General features: G+C 45.6%; 2 protein-coding genes across 3 annotated transcripts in view; one reads left to right on the top strand and one right to left on the bottom strand.

Annotated features, from left to right (window-relative positions):
• Positions 1-12,262, top strand: part of LOC119176822 (uncharacterized) — a 52,375-nt gene extending 40,113 nt beyond the window's left edge. The window contains exons 8-14 of the mRNA XM_075877608.1: positions 889-944; positions 2,176-2,295; positions 4,543-4,717; positions 7,101-7,200; positions 7,287-7,393; positions 8,506-8,637; positions 9,780-12,262. Of these exons, the coding sequence (XP_075733723.1) occupies positions 889-944; positions 2,176-2,295; positions 4,543-4,717; positions 7,101-7,200; positions 7,287-7,393; positions 8,506-8,637; positions 9,780-9,908 (819 nt within the window). The 3' untranslated portion in view covers positions 9,909-12,262. The remainder of the gene's footprint in view (positions 1-888; positions 945-2,175; positions 2,296-4,542; positions 4,718-7,100; positions 7,201-7,286; positions 7,394-8,505; positions 8,638-9,779) is intronic.
• A 3,049-nt stretch (positions 12,263-15,311) lies between these two features.
• LOC119176823 (uncharacterized) overlaps positions 15,312-22,733 on the bottom strand; it is an 83,995-nt gene continuing 76,573 nt past the window's right edge. For both annotated transcript variants that reach the window (XM_075877609.1, XM_075877610.1), the window contains 3 exons: positions 20,198-20,263; positions 18,269-18,314; positions 15,312-15,822 (listed from right to left, as the gene is read on the bottom strand). In XM_075877609.1, the coding sequence (XP_075733724.1) occupies positions 15,342-15,822; positions 18,269-18,314; positions 20,198-20,263 (593 nt within the window). In that variant the 3' untranslated portion in view covers positions 15,312-15,341. The remainder of the gene's footprint in view (positions 15,823-18,268; positions 18,315-20,197; positions 20,264-22,733) is intronic.

Here is a 22,733-nt window from a genome sequence, read left to right on the forward strand (position 1 = left end):
GTTGAAATCGCACGCTGGGCGTGAAAGGACAACTTCCGAGCAACTTTAAACAAAGCGAGCGCCTTGCGAGGGAGTGAAGAACAATCAGAGCTGCATTGTTATCTATATTCGCTTTTTCGGTAAATATACGCTGCCTCCAGAACACTTTGTGAATAGAACTTAATGATAAGGCGCTGAGCATAACAACTCCCGACGATATCTAGCAGTACACTTGATTGTGTTGGGCGAAATAAATGCAACCGCATAAGAAGCTTAAAGGAACCATAATGTAGAACATGTTCTCCTAGTTGGGAGGTAGCTCGAATAACACAGTTTAGAGGAACGGGGCAAGGCACTCTCGCAAATTTGGAAAAAAAAAACTTGAGTAGGAAAGTTGAGTAGGCACTGCAGCGATAAAGCGCTGAATGCATCTGACTACACCCACGTGGTATACCCTCCGCAAGAGTGTTGCGACAGCTTTCGCGATCGAGGCCTTCATTTTCGGTATATGCGCTATAGAACGTGACTCCGAGTTGTGAGATAGTGAGAATGGTGCACCCTAACCTTCGCTGTTTTCGAGCAACGAAGCTTGTGCCAGTGAACGCGTATTTCGCCCGGAAAGAGATTGCCATTCTTTTTGACATTTTCTGATGAACTCCGAATGTTTTCGTTCGTATTGACGCGCTTTAAATTTCAACCGTATGTTTTCTTTTGAAGATGTACCTCTCAATTTTTATTAGTTTATGCTTTTAGAAACAGATATGCGGACGCTTATATGTTTTGCATAAAAGTATACAAAAGAAAACTGTGTGAATGACTATTTAAAACAAAATAGTATTTTATGGGCGTACTAGGCATGTAGATGCGCGCACTGAGGTGCCAGTTTATTCATCACAACTTTTTTTTCAGGTGTTTCTGCAGTCATCGGCATACTTTACAGAACGGATCATCATAACAATTACCAGGTATAGTTAACTGCTTTTGCGAAGTAAATTATTTCCACGCAATACTTCACTAGAAAAAAACAGTTTCTGGGTGCGGTTGTAAACGCCAAAATTAAAAAAGGAGCATCAAATGCATGTTCATGTCCATAACCAGTGACGGCCGCACTGCGATGAAAATGAGGTGCAAAGGTGTATTAACAAAGCGAGAAACCACTTATTGAGGCTCAAGTACTTGCTAATTTCAGGCTTATGAGCACGCCACAAATACGTATTTTAAATTTGCATCATTTGTTGTCAGCAAAAACAAGGAGACACAAGGATATACTTCAGTGTTTATTTCATATCAAAAAGAATGAAAACTGCACTTCTACGTGTCGCCTTTCGAAAATGTTAAATTTGTTGATTATTTTGCACAAAAAACGCCAAAAATGTTCACAAATTAATGAAAACTGTCTTTCCTATGAAATGATAAAGTTCTATTGTACCCGCAAAATCTAATTTTATGGACATATCCGCATAGCGTGCCACATAGGTGTATATATTCATTGTGGATCTATACATGCTGAATTTTGTGTATCGTTAACCACACGTTTCACAGCAGTTCATTGACTAAAAAAAACAGTGATAGTAGTTAAAACACCATCCCGGATGACAACATGTCACAGAATCTAACCAGGCGTACATTCCCAGCCAAACGTTCAGAACCCTTCTGGTTTCTTCTGCCTGAAGTTTCTACTGTACCGATGTAGGCATTACCAAGGAGGTTATACTAGAAGTTTTAGTATAATTTCCTTGTGCGTTAAGCACTGCGGCAAGACCCCACTAGCGTGGCGTTCGGATACTTCGCTCGAAGACGGTGGTTCGATACCCAGACGCGGTGCCCTAATTCAGGCAAGGGTTACGCCCAAAAACGCCCGTGTACTTGGATTCACGTTACAGAACCCAAGAAATCTTATTCTGGATCCCCTGTCCTCTTCCTCTACCACTACGACACGCCTCACAATCATATTGTGACTTTGGCGCTGAAAACTTGAGAATAGGATGTTGTAGTGGAAATAACTATTGTCAAGGGACATACAGACGGGCTAATAACTCCAAGCTTACTATCGGGCGTGTGGGGAAGCACTGAGTGCAAAAAAAAGGAAAGAAAAGAAGCTTAATACGTGACGATATTTTTATTACGGCAAATAGGAGGCTGCCAACATTTTTTGAAGTGAAGTAATAACATTTTCTTGTTACTTTTCTTTAATAGGAGGTTCCTGCTCGCTGGAATAGTGTGGACGCTTATGCAGATAGGGGTACAAGTACTTTACAACTTGGCCGTGGAAACTGAGGAACAGCTTGTGGAGAGAGCATTTTCAAAGTTACCACAGTGAGTACCAGCGTGCACCGCGTTTCGAAAATGACACGCTATAAATGCACAATTTCTTTTAAAATACGCGCCTAACCTCAGCCGGGAGGCTTTATTACGAGCAATAATGGGTGTGCTCCAATTCTTAGACAGCACGTAGACAGTCTACGCAGACTGCTTAGAAGACAGCACCAAGCCGATGCTGTCCGAAAATAGGAACAAGTCTCGACGGCTGGATGGATGGATGGATGCTATGAGCGTCCCCTTTATAACGGGGTGGTGACAAGTATGCCACCAGGCTCGACAAAAAAAAAAAAAAAACCTTTTTTTCTTTTTATGTTGGCCTAATGCCTCTACTTCGATAAATTCTATCTTAATGGAAAAAAAGGTAAATTTTCAGCTTAAGTTCTCTGCCATTTACGGCACACTGTCCATATTTTATTTTTCCAATATTTATTTTTGTCCTTTCTCTCTAATTTTCTGCCACCAATACTCTAACCGTCTCTTACTTATTTCAATCGCGGGTGTGTTCAGCTTTCCATTGTTGTCCCTAAAACCCAAGGCTTCCTGTAGGCTCGTGCCCAAACGTACACCTGGGTGGATATCTCCACATTCAATCAGAACATGCTCCGCCGTTTCCTTATCTTTCCCGCAGCATGTGCATTGTTCTTCTTCTTTACTGAATCTTGCTTTATAACTACGCGTTCTAAGGCAACCCGATCTCGCTTCAAACAGTAAAGCGCTTCCCCTTGAATTATCGTAAAATGCCTCCCTCCTTATTTCATTTTTGCCCTTTCGGTAGTTACTCAAAGCCGGTTTTTTCTCCATAGCTGCCATCCAGTAAATCCTCTCCGCCTCCCTGACTTTTCCCTTAACGCTCTTTGTTGACATACGGCTTACAATACCAGCCGTATACTTACTAGTGAGTCTTCTAGTTCTTTTTCTCCACTGTGTGTCCACGCTCTTCCTATACAAATAACGGAACACCTTCTCTGCCCATCTACTCTCCTTCATATTTCTTAGCCTTTCTTCGAACCTTATTTTGCTCTGCGCTTCCCTCGCCTCAAAACCTGCCCACCTCATATCGCCCTTTACAGCCTCGTTTGTCGTCTTCCCGTGAGCACCCAACGCGAGGCGTCCTACAGTCCTTTGATTTACATCCATTCCCGCTTGCACTTCTGCCCTCATGCACACCACTGAGTTCCCAAAAGTAAGCCCTGGAACCATTACACCCTTCCACAGACCTCGAAGCACCTCATACCTATTGTATCCCCACAACGCTCTGTGCTTCATTATTGCCGCATTCCTCTTTCCTTTTGCTGCCGAGGCTTTTTCCTGTACCTCCATGTATCTATCACTCTCATTTACCCATACTCCAAGGTACTTGTATTCACTTACCCTCGGTATTTCTTGGCCTTGTATGGACACCGTCTGATCACAGGGATCATTGAATACCATCAATCCACACTTCGTTACACTGAATCCTAGTCCAAGAGCTTCACCTTCCCTTCCGCATATATTCGCCAGCTGCTGTATATCATCTCGACTGTCCGCAAATAAGACGATATCGTCCGCATAAAATAAACCTGGAAGCTTCTGCTCAATCATCATGCCGCCCTGTTTGTGTGACAGATTAAAACCAATGTTGCTACCTTCTAGCGCTTTTTCCATACTCACCATGTACAGCATGAATAACAGCGGGGACAAAGGACATCCCTGTCTCAGACCCCTGCTAACCTCAACGTTCTCTTTGCTACGCATTCCTTCCCACTCTATGCAAACTGTATTTTCTCGGTATATCTCCCTCAAAAGCTGTATACAGTCGTCGCCCATGCCCATTCCTTTCAACGGCTTTTACGCGACGAGGCGCCACCTCGCGTCGAAAATAGAAAGCCAAAATGAACAAACTTAACACCTGTATTTTCTGGCTTACTTTATGTTGAAATCTAAAAAAAATTAAACGTTACACACATTGAGCGTCTGGAGAAGCGTCTGCTTGTGTGCAGACGACCATTCCAGCGAGATCCGATCTGTCTGAGCGATTCGATGAGCCGCCCTCTTGTTTAGACAGCCTGCATTGTATTTGTCTACGATGCGGTCTTCCCGGAGCTGTCTACTTTGCCGGCTACGTGAGAACTGGAGTGGGACTTAAGATGGCCGCCGTCGATTTAGCTGTCTATTTAGCCGTCCACGGTATTGGAACACACCCAATATCGAACCAGAGATAAGCAATCAGCCGCGCAAACTTAACAGCCATGCACTCTGCAGGTGGGAGACGGTGACGCTAATCGCCGTTCGGATCATGGGCCAGCTGGCGATGACCCTTGTGGAGATGGCGGTGGTGCTCAACTACTGCACCCAGTGCGAGATGATCATCATCTACCTGCGCGGCGTGGCGCTGAGGCTGCGAGAGAAGCGCATCACCATCCGCGAGGGCATGCACGTCAGTCGCCGCTCACTCGCTCGTACGAGCATCCGCTAAGAACGGAACAGCAGGCGTGACTGACACATAAGGTCCATTTGATTCACCTGCACCACTTGGAACCAGTTCACGACTGTGCACGTGAAGTTCAGAAATTGTGCAGCGTGAGTTCAGCAGCGCAGGCACAGCGCGACCCCCGAAACGAATGACGATGAGCCAACAGTGTGCAGGCCTTATTTCTCTTCGCCTAATTTACGCCGTACAGCCAACACTGAACGATGGCGAACCACACATGTGGACAGTTTATGAGGCCCAAACATATTGGCAAAACACACCGCGTTTGTAGAGGCGGGTATGAAGCCTAAGCCACCTACGCTAAAGTGCTGCATCGTCTGCTCAGCTGCACATGCGGCTGCACCAAGCCAGCACCGTCAGCGTAGGTGGTGCAGGAAAATCTTGAACGAGTGCTGCCCCTCTTCTGCACCTTTTGAACCGAATGAGAGAGTACAAAGGTCGTCAATGCTGCACCGCTGAAACGAATGGCAAAGTGCAGCACCCTGTGAACTGGTTCACGTGGTGCAGGTGAATCGAACGGACCTATACGCTCGGTGCAAACGCTTGCCCCTGCCATACGGATGCCGCAAACTATATAGCGACTACTTCCACTCACACTTAAAGCAGACCCTTAGTGCATTTTAATTATAGTCACTTAAGAGGCGCCGCTTGCCTGCGATACATCAGTGCAAGAGAGTCGTGCTAAGTGGTTTCCGTTGCATTTGCATGTGTGTGTGTTTTTTTTTGCTACTGATGTAAGTACCACACATTATAATTAACATTCTTCATCCCTTTTTGAAATATTATTTGCCCAAGCTGTTACGTCGCAATCTTTGCTGAAATTTGACAGGAAGTTAAAGTTTTTTTGGCGGAAAAGCAGCGAAAAGTGTCTGTACGAAAAAATCACAGACCGGAAATACATGTACGGTCTTTACGTTATGAAAATGATGAAACGCAACTGGATGGGGCGCCCATATAAATCTTTCCTGTGCGGAACAGTGGCGTCTGTGGGCGAATAGTACACTTATTCTTAGTAGATTGTAATCGACCAATGCTACTGAAGGTTAACGCTGACGTTAGTTACATTCTAAGATCTGCTGCTATCGCTTATCAAGGGGCTAGCAAGGGCTTACCAAGCGGTTGGCAAGGGGCTCCCAGATAACCTTAACCGGAGTTTAACCATAAACCAACGCACTATATGACGACACGACGAAGTACACGTTGCCACACTGATGTTTGTATTCGGCTGAATTACTTAATCAGGCAACATTACTTAAACAACTTTTGAAGCCACGGAGCTGGATTGAAAATTCCGGTTAGAAAGCTGTATATTGATTCGAAAAACTTGCACTTAGAGAGTTTTAAGTATTAGTGCCTTTCTACTTACTGCAGATGCCCAGAAAACAGAAAAAAAAATCTGCGCGAGATACCCACTTGCGCGCCGTGTTGTTGCAGTGAGGAACGAATTAGCCTGCCGGGAGTTATCGCACAGTCGAGAGCCGCGCCTTGTTTAGGGAATTTGACAGCCACGCCTATAGGCAGCACTCAGTTGAAACTCTTAGTGGTTTTGAAAACAGAGTTATTGACAAAGAAGCAGGGGCATGAATTCGCGAGGTCGTTCATCATCTTAAATCACAGGCGTGTAATATTAGCAAAGACGGCAAGCAAAACACGAGCTATTCTTAAGCACGGGAAGCTTGGTTTTGTGAATGGGTGTGGCATTTCTTACACTAGACCATCTTCCAAGAAAAGACGCTGCCAATCGTGACAATAGCTTTGACAACAGTATCCTGCAACTGGCCAGTGACAAAGCACTCTCATAAAAACATCTCCCTGACTTGCGGAGCTAATCACACATACCAGGTCATTGCAACTTAATTTGTGCATGTGTGGCTGTCATCGACGACAACAAGGGCACCTCCTCTAGTCACGATTGAGACCTTCGGAAGTTGTACACGAAAAAAAATGGAACGAGGAGTGTAACGAGAGACCGTTGGCTTGATCTCATAGAAAAAGCAGTCTAGTAGGTGTGAGCTATTTCGTAAGATAGTGTTGATTCATTGGAGACGGTTGCCATTAGCTAGATATATAGCATCGTCATAGGAAAAACTTAGGCACTTAAATTGAGGAGACAGCAGAGGTGCAGCAAATGCCGTTTCTCAAAACAATACGTTGAAAAGAAAGAAAGAAAGAGGAAAGAAAAAAAGAAAGAAAGAAAGAAAGAAAGAAAAAAGGAAAGAATGAAAGAAAGAAAGAAATAGAGCATTATAGCCGCATTTACAGCATTAGTTCAATATTATCAGCGCAGTAAATTTATTTTCCTTTAATTTTCCCTTGTCCTCGTTTGCAGGAGCTTTTGGCAAGCAATGACTACATCAGCCACCTAAACCGCAATCTCGGAAAGGTTACCGCTCTGTTCATCATCAACTTTTCAATTCATGCGCTCATTGGTACGTTGTATTTGAGCACTGTGTGCGTCTGCGCTCCTTGAACTAGTTGTGCCACTAACCTGCGGCAATATTTCTTTTGCTTACAGGTATATTTTTATTTCTTCTGAACCACGACAAAACACCTATCGTACTGGCCTACAGGGCAGCTTACCCGATCGTGTGGATAATCGCCATGTTTGCTTCACTCTATCAGGTTAGCTTTTTTTTTTATTGTCAATATAATCCCCTATATCTTCAACTTCAGGTCGAAGAACTTTATCTGCAATCTCTACTTGTTACTCAACCACGTAATGCGCCAAATGGATCTGTCATATGCCTGCGAATTTCCAGATTTGATACGTTTGCATAGGCTGTTCGCGACTGGGTATCTCCATTCGTGAAAGCTATCGTAGCAATCTTTACATGCTTCGACACGATGCGCACCGCACTGATTTTCTCGGCTAATTTTTTTTATTCTAGCCTTATTTTACAGTCCAAGGTTAGTATTTTCTATATTGATTTTCGCAAGAATCGAGCATTGGTCTGTACGTGCAACAGCCATATTACACTTCCTTTCGACATCGTCGTCATCACCGCCGCGATCATCATTATTCTTCCATCTATCCACTCATCCATTCATGTAGCCATATATCTTATTAAAATAAACCAGGTGTTGTCTGCTAACTCACGAACAACTCGGGTTTCAAGCATCGTAAACATCAAAAGCACGCTAACATGCACGCAGTTCAAGGTCGTAAACAATGCATAAAAAAATGCGATTACCGAGTAAGTTTTAAGAACGAGGTAAAGCTACACCTTATAAAGAATCATACACCATGCTCAAAACTATGCTTGTGAAAGACAACATAGAAAAACCTTTTTATTATTATTGGGGGGCGGGGGGTGTCAATACCAAATCTCATAAGACATGCCGTAAAACAAGACGACAGAAAATGTAATATATATGCATTTTTTCGCTTTCATTAACTTTACATAAATATGTTTATTAAAGTGCTATTCGCACCTAGCAATATGTTGTCGCCACGTCCACGGGGGATCGAATCTGAGACCTCGAGCTCAGCAGGACAATGCAATCTGTAAGCCACGGTTAACAGCTGCGGAAGATTAATTATCGGCTAGGAACAGACTGTTCGATGTTATAACAAAATACACTTCTTGAGGTTTACTTAGAACTGTGTGTGTTAAAGGCGAAACGCAACCTTCTCCAAAAGACGCGACAAAAAAACAAAGAAAATGCCCTTCAACAAACAAAACAACTTATAACTTTGCAATGATAACCAAAGCTCGCGTTGTTTTCATCCGCAGGCTTCCCGCGTGACGGCTGTGGGGTTGAAAATCTCGAAGATCAGCATCGAGTCGAGAGTATTCGGCTACCAGGACGTGCAAGACTTCGATCTCGACTCTTTTGTTCTATTCGTGGGGAACATGAAACTCAGGGTGAGTCACGCGCAACAGTGACTGAGGCAGACGCGTAGTCACCGATTTTCAGCGCAGTGGCCCCTTGACTGTGGGCTCCAACACAAGTTCAGTTCCATTTATGGTTTGACATCGACCACGTCGTAGCATGCATATACTTGTATACATCTTCGCTACGGTATAAGACCGTTGCGGAAACGGCCTCGGAAAGTTAGTTATGAAATTAGGCGTTAGGAAAGTAATTGCATGTGCGGCGAGTTTCTTTCCCGCTCAGGGGTCAGCAACCTTTTGAGGCGATGGGCTGAGTAGATTCAAGCCAACACGGCAAAGACCGCAAGCCAGAGCGCAGGAGACGTAAGGATTGAAGCCACGGGCAAATAAAAAACGAGAAGGGCTGACTTTTGGCTTTGTTGGTACGACATATCTAAGGTGATTTAGCACAGATGTGTGCAAGACGGGACAAGATGAACAGGACACACACTGGCGTTAACTTTCAACAAATTAAGGATTATTTGTTGAAAGTTAGCGCCTATGTATGCTATGTTCCTTCGTCTTGTGCCTAGCGAAAATCTGCGCTAAAGCACTTAAACGCCAACAAGTTGAGAAAATGTAAAAAAAACAAAATATACAACCAAACAGGAACATAGAAAAAATGTTTCTTTTCAGCACACATGTCACAGAGTTGCAATTTACGAAGAAGCTAAAGGCAAAATACATTTCATGCCAAAATTGCAACGCTGGCCTTCATATGGGAGGTGACAAACCGAAGGGGGAGAGTAGGGACGTCTTGCCGGGGGCCGCATTATGCCACTCCCCGGGCCGCAGCTAGCCGAGCCCTGGTCTTGCCAAATGGGCGCGTTCAAGTGAGGTGTCGACTGTATATGGCGCAGCGGCTCCGTCACTTTGTTGTCTCGTGCCTCTGATAAGCCCATTTAATAATTCCGGGCTGCATTGGATCTCCGATTTGAAGTCTTCAATGCTAGCTAATATCGGATGAACTATCATCAGTTTGGAGCACGTTGCAAACTGAAATGTTACTCGTACACTTCTTCCGTACACACACTTGAATTATATCACCCCTTTGTTGAGCTTCATGCGCTTGTTACCTTGAAGTGCACTGCAGGTGCACCCACGTTGAAACACCTTTTTTGTTTTTTTTATAGGCCAAGATGTTCGGAACGGCGATATGGCCATCCACTCTGCTCTTCTTCTTCGGTGGCACGGCACTGGTTGTGTACCTGCTTGTTATCTGCGACGTGCTCACCAACCCTGTCATGGGTTCCTTCCTCTGAGCTACAGATCTCGCACGGTTTTCCAGCTTCACAACTTAACACAAGGGACGGACGTGCAAATGAACTTATACCGGGGTCAACGAGGTCGACCACGCTTCTGCTCTCCGGCGCTACCTCGCTGTCGTGCCAGCACTTGTGCGCATAAGCCAGTTTTACCATCTCTGCCGTTCACTAATATGCCTCTATAAATCCTGAAGTTTCGCGATTTATCGCACAAGTTGGGCATGTCATTGCATCGTTATCTTTGTTATAAAGATGACACGAGACCACGTGGGTCTCGAATGACAAAAAGTGAGCGACCTTTTTTTTTCCTTCAACATGCTCGCTGAGTGTTCTGCACAGGCGCAGAAGTGTTTTAGTGCAGTGGTTGCAAAGATACAAAGTACTATATATTCACCTGCAATGCCCTGTGTACGCCTAATAGCCGTGAGATCGAATCCCCGCTGTGTCGGTCGCATTTTCGATGGAGGCGAAAATGCTGTAGGCCCGTGTGCTCAGATTTTGGTGCACGTTAAAGAACCCCAGGTGTTCAAAATTTCCGCATCCCTCCACTACGGCGCCTCTCATAATCATATCAGATGGTTTTGGAACGTTAAACCCCACATATTATGACTTTTATTATTACCTAATAGCCGTCCTGCGAATAAAACCTTAAAACGCTCCTAGCCAGATACGTGCACTGCAGACGAGCAAGCGTGGTTTACCGACCACACAGCAATCATAGCTTTCGCAACGTGTTACGCCAAGTACGCCACGCCCCAAACTCAAAAAAATAAATGCTCGTGCACCCTTGGCACGCGCGACGTCGCACTTGAGGCGCCCCCACGTTTACGTGCATTGCATAAATAGAGTTTTAGTACTGCGTACGTTGTGTACGTGGCGGCGTTGCGTACGTAAGGACGCCACATTCTGTGTAGTGCGCATGCGCAGACCGCCACGCGCACGTATCGCGTTACGTACGCAGCCACTACGCACGCACGCATGAGATGCGTGCGTGCGTACGTAAGAGGTGATCGCGCCGCTCTCGAACAAGTTCGCGACAGCGCGAGGCTTCGTTTTGCAATATGGCGGCATCGAAGGCAAGCACCACGTTCCTTCCTCCGTGGCAAGCACCGACCGGCTCCGTGGTTTAAAATATGGCCATAATCTGGCTATAACACTAGGATTGGCTCACATTGGCGGTCAACAACACGTACTTCTATTTTGATCTACCAGATGGCGCTACACACTTCACGCTCGTTACGTACGCGGGTACTACGGCGTACTAAAAGCCGATTAGGGGCAAACGACGCCATGTAACGCAAGGCGCTTGCGTGATGCGTACGTAGCACCATTCCGCAGTACTAAAACTCTCTAATAGCAAACAGCAGTTGCGTGCGGGCGTAATGCGAAAATCTCGCTCAACTGCCTCAGGAAGATTAAGCAAATATGCCGCGCAACAACAATAGGTATAGAAACGATGAAGACCAAAAAAGTCGGGATAGTAAGGAAAAGGGAGAAGATTGACTCGTGTCTCTTGTGCGACGTAACGTCACTGATGGAGGCAGTTACGGAGGAGGGCATCTGCTGCAAGGACGGCCGTTCAGCAAAATGCTTAATTTTCTTTAATATCGACTCCTACTTAACCATTTTAGATATATAGTTGCGCTAGAGCGTCCCCCCCCCCTCCCGCGACGCTTTGCTGTGAACGCTATGTGCCACTGTATAGAGCATTTCAAAACACAACATAGCAGACACACGCACAGCATATTGAGCCCGTTTTTGCACTTAATGGTGTGACGAGTCTTCATTCCTCAATATGTTTATTTCTTGTTCTTGAGTGCTCATAAGCGCCAGAACTAGCGTAATTTGTTTGTTCTCAATACGCTTATGTCTAATCACTCGTCATAGTTAGTCTACGTTGTTTTGTTGAAATATTAAAATTGATTTTGCTCTTCTTTTACCCATGTTGAACGGAAGCCTGTACCTGTTGCGCTTACTGCTTGGACTTGATTCACGGTGCCAATTGAATAAAACGTTACTGGTTTAAATTTTGCAAAATGCAAGTGTGGATATGTGTGTCGTTTCTAACAGCGGAGCTGCTAAAAAGTATACCATGTAATCTGTTCGACATGAACAAGAGAAACTGACACCACATCGCGTTGTCTGGCAACCACTCGACCTAGAACTAAAGGTGAGCACGGGCTTCGGGTAACCCAAGCCCGGCCCAGCCCACGGGCCGAGTTCGGTTGGGCCATCGTCGTCTTCTCACCTCAGGCCCGGGCCGGGCTCGGGCTTCACTGTTTCTTGTCGGGCGGGCCGTGTCAGATGGAAAGCCCGAATTAAGCGCAATATAAAGACGTGTATGAACTGTTTTCGACTGCGTTGGTTTTTTTTTTTTTTCGCGACAGCCCCCGCCCCATTTCAAGGCTCGCGTTTGCTTTAAACACTTTAACGCAAGGTGAGGGGGTGAAGTCACACAACATGAGCTTTGCGATTGTCTATACATGGGGTAATCACTTTTCCTACATCTGAGGTACTAAACTTTTGGGAGAGCGATCGGCGTAAGTATTCTAAGCTTGATATGCTTCCGAAAAGTATATTGGAAATATATCAGCAACCAGTACGAGACGCAGACGGACGTTCAGTTGGACGGGATAAAGGTGACGCAGGAGAGCCGCACTTCACTGGACAGCTTATTTTATCAACACTTGTAAGTGAATCGCATATAAAGACTGTCATAAGTCCTTTTCTTATGTTTCACTTTGGCATGTTGAATAAAATGACACGTTATCAGAAAACGACATCTCGTCTACGTATAGCAAACCTTCATAACGTCTGGCCGAACCACTGGGCCGGGCCCGGGCTTTAATTTTTATACATAGGGTGGGCAGGGCAGACTCGCAGCTTTCTAGCGACTGGCTCAGGCGGGCCTTCAACGCAGTTAGCATGCCTGGGCCGGGCTCTTAAATTAGGCCTGGGCACAGCGCTACCGTGGAGCCGATCCACGAGATTGAAGTAACTAGAAGAATAAGAATGGGGTGGAGCACATTTGGCAAGCACTCTCAAATTATGACAAGTAGATTGCCACTATTCCTCAAAACAAAGGTATATAACAGCTGTATCTTGCCGGTACTTAGCTATGGAGCAGAAACCTGGAGACTTACAAAGAGGGTTCAGCTTAAATTGAGGATGACGTAGCGAGCAATGGAAAGAAAAATTGTAGGCGTAACCTTAAGAGACAAGAAGAGAGCAGAGTGGATTAGGGGACAAACGGGGGTTAAGGATATCATAGTTGAAATCAAGAAGAGGAAATGGACATGGGCCGGGCATGTAGCGCGTAGACAGTAAAACCGCTGGTCATTAAGGGTAACTAACTGGATTCCCAGAGAAGAGAAGCGGGTTAGAGGGAGACAGAAGGTTAGGTGGGCAGATGAGATTAAGAAGTTTGCGGGTATAAATTGGCAGCAGCAATCACAGGACGGGGTTAACTGGCGGAACATGGGAGAGGCCTTCGTCCTGCAGTGGACGTAGTCAGGCTGATGATGATGATGCTGATGATGATATAACCGGGGGCCTGCACTGAGGAGCGGAGTCAGCCATAGCCTCGGGGAGATGTCGAGGAGAGGAGCCCGGAGCTGTTAACAATAACTTTCACTTACAATATTTACATTTTTATGGTAGCGTTGCTACTTGATGGGGGTAACACCATTGAAGCTCTCGATGGAAGCTTGATGGTAGCTTCTGGGAGCTTGTCAGGAGCGTCTAGACGCTCGAGCTTTATGCCCTATCCTTCCCAGAAATCCCTGTGGGAAAAAAACCATGGAAGCCATCTTCACCACAGTCCAATCCAATAGCCATCTTCACCTCCGCCCCCAAAAGGGGAAGGCGAAACACCGCCTCCTTCCCAAAGCACACCCAGTTCGTCCCATGGTGAGGTAAAAACACTGCACAACGTTCACGACACAGCAAACCGCGAAGACGTTGAGTCATACGTGCAAATCAACTCTGTAGTCCGTTGCAGTGATGAGGATATGGCAACGGGCAGACCAAGGTTTGTGGAAACGATTTGATGATTGATTGATTTGTGGCGTTCAACCTCCCAAAACCACCATATGATTATGAGAGACGCCATAGTGGAGGGCTCCGGCAATTTCGGCCAACCGGGGTTCTTTAACGTGCACCCAAATCTAAGCACACGGGCCTACAACATTTTCGCCTATGGTTTGTGAAAACGGTGGCATGAATGCACCACGGAGAAAGTGAGAAATGAACCGGAACACGAATCTCAGATGCTTGGCTCATTGTCCTGGGCACCTTGACGTAAAAGGCAAGCCGCCTCGACGGCTGACAGCTCCTCCTAATCCACCAGTCGGTCAGGCGTGCCCAAAGGGTTTCACGAAGGGTGCCGACGGCCCTAAATCGAAGAACGACTTTCGTGTTGTCGACGCTCTTGGTACATCTCTGGCAGCGCTGACCCAGAAGAAATCAGGGTAGGGTCAGCCGCAACGTCTCATGCGTCCAAGCGGCGCCAAACCAGGGAGGCCGATCATAATATCGCTAAAGGTGCACTTAAATAGCCACGTGTGGCAGGGGTATAACAGGCACAGATGATCCTGCTTTGTTCGCAACAGCATTTTCACTAAGATTGTGACCATGTGACAATTATTTTTATGACTGAACCGTAAGCGTAGTTTAGTACCACGCTAGATATTCTGTATTTTCTCATAAGCGCTACTTTCGTCACTAACAACCAGCGGGAAATACACAAAACATATTGGCCCCTCTAATTTCAGTGCTTCATACGCGAGACTAAACGAGCTAGTATCCGCGTTCTGCGCAGACATAATTGTCCTAAGTTCTGAATCTGCTGTGCGTGCCTGAGCTACATAAAACATTGTAATCAAACTTTTGCATAACTCATGCAGGAGCGAAACCAAAATAACAGCAGTGATCATGAGCAATGAATTTGAAATACTACGAAAGAAAATAACTTATGGTGTTTTTGTGCCAAAACAAAGCTATGATAATGAGGCAAAACGTAATGGGACACTAAAGAATAATTATGACCTTTCTTAAATATCAAGTGCACTTTTTTCTTGCATTTCAGTCTCATCGAAATGAGGCTACCATGGCCAATAAAATAACCTGCGTCCACGAGCTTATCGGTTAAACACAGTGGCTGAGCTCCCATGGATGGCGGGTCGTGAACTAAATGCTGTGACGCAGTTACGTTTACACATTAATATAATAATATGAAAACAAATCCCTAATTAGGAGTCTACAAGCCAACCTAGGCACACCTATAGAGTCATTCATTTCACGCCGTTGTTTGTACACCCCTGATTTATACTTCGTGAGGCGTTATTGCGCTAACGCAATCAGAATAGCAGAGGCTTTATATCAAACACACATTAACGAGCATTCTCAATGCAGCATTAGGGCTCATTCGAGCTACACTGGGATGTCATTTATTACAAAAATACGCTTCCACTCGCTCGTGTCGGGCAGCCATGTCATCACCGGCACCGCCAGACGAGGCACCGCCAGACGAGGCATCGCCAGACGAGGCATCGCCAGACGGGGCAGCGGCCGCGGGGAACACCATTCTAGTGGCACCGGATGTCGTCGCGTCTTGTCACGAGCCCTGGCGGAAGTTACGAGACGCCTGAAAGCCGCTGTGCACGTCTTGATTTGCACACGTGGCATCACTCCTCCACATCCCTGGGCGCCAGCGTCGACGTCATAGAGGCAGCCGAGGCGAAGCGGCGTCGGAAGATCCCTCTGCGAGCCGGTGCCCGGTCCGTTAGGCAGTCCCTTGTCCACGCTCAGGTCGCCCAGCTGGTGCGAGCGAGACGCCGGCTTGCGCCGTCGTGGCTTCCTCGGCGTGGGTTGAGGCTGCCAGGGCTCATCCAGCGCGCACCAGCACAGCGACCTTGGCGGCAAGCACACGAGGCGCCCGTTACGCGCCGAACGAGTGCAAGCCAAAGCAGCGCGTCTGCGGAAACACCCCCTCGCACATGGCGTCGCGTTGAGGATAGAGGCCAATCGTCTCTTTGGTGGAATACTGAGTGTCACAAAATGATTTTGAGAAGGCAAAATAGCAACGCAGGCATGTGCAAAGGGGGATAGATGTTGCAAATATACTACATGCCACCATGCAGATGAGTTCAGGTTTTAACGTCTTAAGAGGCATCTGCAGCCATTAGCAAACTCCTCCTACTATTCTTTAATGATTTGGTGCCATGGAAAGCTTTGCGCATGCGTCGTACTCTAACCTCTTGCTGGCTCCCCTTGGGTCGCGAACGCTAACGCTACGCCCGCAAAGTTTGCGTACGATGTTCTAAACATGATATCTTGAACCCAATCTCACCTACACACGCTATTTTTTGTACAGCCTTCTCTTCTTCAAGCGTACATATGGCTTGGTGCAAACTATTATATGCTGGTCACCAGCAAACGAAATATAATATATCAAAACACGGAAAAACTAGCCCTTGTACACACTTTTTTTCCTATACATATATACATATATATATATATATATATATATATATATATATATATATATATATATATATATATATATATATATATATATATACACGAATCTACTGCATCAATACTTTCACTTTCCTCGATCGGTATGGATATCTATAGCATCCACAGTGCTGCGTCAAACTACATAGATGTGATACATTAAGACGAAGGCTTTATGCATAACAAAAAGGGGGGTAATCAGGAGAGCGCGGCCATTCAACATCAATTAGCGATTCTGTTCATTTTTTATATACTGTTGCATTTGGCCGCAACTCAGGTATAGCCAAGGTATTCACTGCTGCAATTCATTGCCTATTGCTCTACGCTGCATAATCCTTAGTGCCCACCCTCGTCACACATACAGCCAAATCAATATATTTATATTTATTCATGTTGTCCTGTATTCCACAGATGATTAAGCCCGGTACTTCGTTATGAGAAGGCCGCTTTACAGCCGCTTAGAATCGGCCTTTTTTTTACGCGTAGCACAATGTGGCAAGTCGGCACAAAAAATCATTCCGTCTATCGGTGAAATATCGCTTTCCAGACATTGGTTTGGAGGGCACAGCTTAAGCCCGTTGTGCACGCGGTTGACACATGGGGGTTATCGCGGAACGATAGTTAACTTCGTCAGTGTTTACTGCTGAAACTTATGGAAACGGGGCAAGAAAATGTCTTCGTAAGCTTCTGATATAGTTTCGCTGCATGCTTCAGTATCCACAGAGCCGTACCCAGTATACACCTATTGCATGTTTGTAAATAGCGGTAGGCGCCGTCGACATACTGAGGTATTGTAGCGACGCGTAGGCTCTGCCTGGTCGCGGGGAGGCTCCCCGACGCGCTGTGCTCGGAAACAGCTTTGCAGCTGCTGATTGATTGATTGATATGTGGGGTTTAACGTCCCAAAACCACCATATGATTATGAGAGATGCCGTAGTGGAGAGCTCCGGAAATTTCGACCACCTGTTGCAGCTGCTGATCAATGATCATAAAGGGCGGTGGCGAGCTTTGGGCTGGGCGGAGCCTACGCGTCGCTACAAGAGCCTCTGTATGTCGACGGCGCCTACCGCTATTTAAAAACATACGGAATAGGTCTCTATACTGGGGCCAACCAAACAGGTACGCGAGGAAAACGCACGATAGAAATAACACGCACTCAAGAGGTGAAGAGAAGACTGTACATGAATGCGAAATGCAGGACAATGCTCGGTTACGACCTAAGAATAAAAATGTCAGCTGCGCCCACTGAGCCGTGGCACACCGTTCCCGGTCAAAACGCAACTATTTTTTTCCGGCCAACATTACCAATATTCCGATCAGAGGTTGAAGGTTCATCGTCCCCACCTAACCCACATTCGCCTGAGCAACGTATAGTCAGAATCCCTAAAAAAAATTTACCTGCACTTTCAAGTTTATGATCGCTAACCAATATTTAAACTAACAGACAAATTAAGTCAATGAAAATGTAGCAGATGTTATTTGTAATCATTGCGATATAAATGATATAAAGATAACTTGCCACCTCACAAACGTGTACCTGCTTGGGTCAGCTATCTGCAACACTTACGAAGTGCTTGACGTCACGACACTGACCGAGCACTATTGGATGGAAGACTTTTGCCAATTCACAGTGGGATAGCGATGGCAGTGGGCCGCGAAGCTCACATTTTTTTTTTTTTTTAGGTTGTAACCGAGAAAGTTGAGTTTATATATAACGTGTTCAATATCGTACACCAGCGTATCTATCGTAAGGCGACAGTCACACACGGCGAGAGCCGTGCAAAGAACGGAATGTCTAAAGATGATCAGAAAAGAAAAGCACCAGGCGTGTAGAGCCGTACCTTATGTCCAGATAGTTTCGTTGGCGTACGGCCCGACCGGCAGGTGCTGGCACGAACGAAATACGTCGCACATGAGCTGTCGTACTCGGCACAACGAGGCGCGCCATCGGGTCGACGGACGCGATGGTCCGTCAGCACCCGCTGCAACCCTGCCGCACCTCCCGTCAGCTGCGAGGCTTAGCTCGTACCAGACACGCCATTTTGTTTTCCCCCCGCCAGTGACCAGTTTTACCAAAACAGACGCGAGAGAGCAAAGTCACGCAGCTTCTTTGAAGTGTTAGGGCGTTTTTTTTTTTAAGAGGAAATATAGATGCTTAACTTTAGGAAGCATTTACTATACACGTGAACCACATTCTAATCCAGACAAAAGAAAATACTGTGATTACACGCAAATGATCAAACCCATTACGAGAACAAAGCGCTTCATTTAACCGAAAATGAAAAACATGGTCAAGTTTGCGTTTTCCATTTTCGGTTAAAGTACTTTAAACAACTCGTGCGTCAACATTTCACACTGAAGGACCTGCAACTTGACTGAGCGAGGGGAGGTTTTAAATCACGACAATTTGGGCTATTTGGTACATCGGTAATGTCTGATAATTCAAAACCTAATTTTACACTTCCAGTTGAACACACGGCTTTCTTTTGGGGATGATATAGTTTTCTGTCTAAGTGCATTCTGGCAATAAATGTGTACGCGGATTTCGCTGAACACTTCAAACACGTGCCAAATGCCACAGCATAATTGTGTTATTCCATTTTTCTGTTTCTTTATTTTCAATTTACTGCGAACAGCAGTTAGAAGTGTTGTAAGGGCTAATCGTGCCCCAGCTTGCATGTTGAGGCACGATGAGATTTAAAACAATGTCACCCGGATAGAACCAGCGATCTCTAGTTTTGAAGTAGATCTAGACTATGCAATGCGGTTGGCGCCGTCTTAACTTAAAGCGCTCGCTCCCGAGGTCGACGGATTTCTGTCAGGCTCTTCGATTGCACGGTACGCACACAACGCATTCATTCTCAACATCGACAGAGATGCGGCGCCTGCCTGCGCGTTTATTTTCTCCTCGTTTCCGTCAGTGTTAGCATTATGCCGCAGGTTCTCCCATGCGCATGCTCGCAGAACGAGAACAGACATATAGACAGAAAGCACACCGGCTGCAAAGGTAAGCTGAGCTCGCTATGAACATGCTCGTATCTTGCGTTTCCTGTTGTTACGATAACGGCGATGCGGGCGGAACACGGGGTAAGACAACAACGCATGGACGGCAACGTGTCATGATTCTGGCGGAGTTATCATTAGTGACATCCAGGACAAAAACTTGGGAAACGTTCTTTACAGAGTTAACTTCTGGAGATGACAGCTGTTCGCAGTAATCAGAAGCTTGAGAGTCAATCGAGCTTGTCGGGTTTTTTTTTTTTTTAATTTGTCGCGCTGAGGGACAGTGGCTGAGCAGTTGAGTTAGACAGAATAATAGACTTAGCAGGGTATTTGAGGTTTTTTGGTATTATGACTCGCTCAATTTCGAGTGAGCGCTGGGTGGCCTTTCGTTTAGCGCCCATTGCTGCTCCTCGCCAATTTATTACGTCTGCAATTACCGCGACCTTGGCTGTAAAGTGTTGTTATTCCTATGAACTATAGACAATATTACTGACCATTTTTTGGATACACGCAACGTCCTTTTCTATTATTTGGCGTTCTTCCCTGCCTATACAAGAACTCGCCAACACTCTTGTCCATGTTATACTAACACTAATTATACGTCGTTATTTATAGGCACGGTGAATTAAACATACGAAAAAAAGTACTCCACTAAAACAGCAGTCACTTGAAAATGAGCATTTTACTTTTGTTGAATAATGAATTTAATGCGTCAATTTTTTGTAACGCATATGTGAAGTTCGACTCACGAAGTAATTACGCCTTACTTCCGTAAGCTGAAGCATCTTCTCTTGGGTTCCGGAAGCTTGTGTCTGGATTTTGGCGTACATCTCCTGGATGAATCATTATTTTAGAATTCAGTTACGTCGCAGCGAATTCCAACGCGTGGGAAAAAAATGCTTTTAAAGGGAGCCGGACAAAACCTGCCACTCAAGTTTTGCGACTGTATAATCGGCGCGTGAATCACGATATTTATGGATATTTTCATTAGTTACACCGCGGCGCTGCCCTCAACACTTTTTTTCGGCCACACATATTGGTCGCTAAGTTAAACGCATTTGCGCACTTCCCCAGAAGTGATTTGTTGGGCTAGTTTGTCGCACATTGTAAAAGGTAAAAACAGCTCGAATCAGACGAGACGCTCATTGGCGCTTGTGCCCCATTGTGGTGTTCTAGGGGCCATGGTACTCGGCTGCTGACCCGCAGGTCACGGGATCGAATTCCGGCGGCGGTGGCTGCATTTTCGACGGAGGAGAAAATTCAGCAGGCCCGTGTGCTCAGATTTGGGTGCACGGTAAAGAACCCCAGGTGGTCGAAATTTCCGGAGCCCTCCACTACGGCGTCTCTCATATACGTATGGTGGTTTCGGGACGTTAAGCACACATATCAATCAATCGATCAATCTCATTGGCGCTTCATTACAGCACTGTGCGCGTGCACGCTTAAGTTCCGAGACTGCAAAGTGATGGGCCCGGAAGATGCCCGAGCGTGTATCGTCCGATAGCTGAGGCTTTCGCTATCAAACTAAGGGGTGACCGTGACATCACGCGTTAGTAAACCATTCATAAGAAAAATAAGAAATTAACTACGATACTTACGCCGCAACTTTTCTCGCGCTCCGCTGTCCCTCAAAATTCTATTATACCGATCACTAATTCGCCCAAAGCTTGAGTACGCGTCCGCTATATGGGATCCCGTGCAGCAAAATTTAATTAACGCGTTAGAATCTGTTCAGAACCGCTCAGTTTGGTTCATTTGTTCTAATTATTCCCGTACTGCTAGCATATCAGAAATGAAATCTAACCTTGACCTACCCAATTTAACTGTCCGTAGGAAACTGGCGCGACTGCATTTTTTTCATAAGATATTTTTTCACAATCCATCAATGAAGCGAGACCTCATTTCACAACCGTCATACCACTCATCGCGCATTGATCATCAGCATAAGGTTGCCATTCCGTTTTGCCGCACCAAATTCTTTTCAGCAGCCTTCTTACCGAAAACAGCCGCCGATTGGAACCACCTTCCTTCTTCCGTTGTAACAATAACAGACCCTTTGTTATTCAAGACTGCAATTTCTCAGCAATGCTTGTAACTATACGCAGTTTCCATTATCTATTTTTGTCTTGTATGTGCTTGAATTCTTATACATTTTTAGTTGACTTATGTTGCCTTCCTGATTTGCGCATCTGACACTTGTTTCTTTATTTTGTCTTTTTTTTTTTCTTGTGTGTTATATATGTTGTACCCACCCCCTCTGTAATGCCCTACGGGCCCTGAGGGTATTCTAATAAATAAATAAATAAACTATCTCTCACGCGCATGCTCAAGTGCTCTCTTCAAAAATTGATTGGTCTGGTTAATGAACTGATTCTACTCATTTTGTCATGACGAATAGCTTGAAGTTCCACGAGACTTGCGTTCCTGCCTTTTCCCTTATGTTGCGTTCAAGCAATAAAACAGGCAGTTGTTAGTCAGTGCTATAGTCACGCGTGTCTCTCCGTTCGTCTCGTCTATTTTGCGTTGTTTTTAATTGTAGTAATAAATATTGGCGTACGTTTAACGTCCCCAAACTACCATACGATTATGAGGGACGCCGTGTGCATGCGGGTCTCCAGAAATTTTCACCGCCATGGGGCTCTTTAACCCTCTAATGGCTGAATTACGAAACCGTCGAAGGAAAGAAAAATTGTTTCCATTTTTCAGCTTTAAATAGTCACCTTTGAATGATTCCACCGGTAAATTATCTAAAATGCACCTTTAAGGCATACCTTTATGCATGTCGGGAATTCTCCACAAGGCACAGAAACGATGACCTCGAAATGAAAAACGTGCTTCAGATTTACGCTACATGTGTGCCACATCCGCGTGCGTAGACACGAAATAAACATAATCATTGAGCATAAAACTTGCGACAGCCAGGTGAGAATGAACGAAGAAGTCGGCGCTCTTGCACGCGCTCTACGCCATCAGCTATAAAACAATTGGTTCCAGCGTAAAATGAATTGAACAAGATAGCACTAGAGTTTTCTTGCTGAAAGCTATACGTTCCTCGTGGGTACCTGACAGCCGGAATTAAAGGCAGCACACATTCCGTGACTTGCTTGCTCGAAGTTTTTAGGCATGTCGCAGATTCGCGACACCAGGCAGTAAAGGATTAACTTGCACCTAAATCTGAGCACACGGGCCTCAAGCGTTTTCGCCTCCATCAAAAATGCAGCCACCACGACCGGGATTCGACCCCGCGACCTATGAGTCCACAGCTTTAGTCAATAGGCCACCCTGCAGTGAAAGTTTGCGCTG

This window comes from Rhipicephalus microplus, chromosome X (genome assembly GCF_043290135.1).
Source record: "Rhipicephalus microplus isolate Deutch F79 chromosome X, USDA_Rmic, whole genome shotgun sequence".
Taxonomy (NCBI): Eukaryota; Metazoa; Arthropoda; class Arachnida; order Ixodida; family Ixodidae; genus Rhipicephalus; species Rhipicephalus microplus.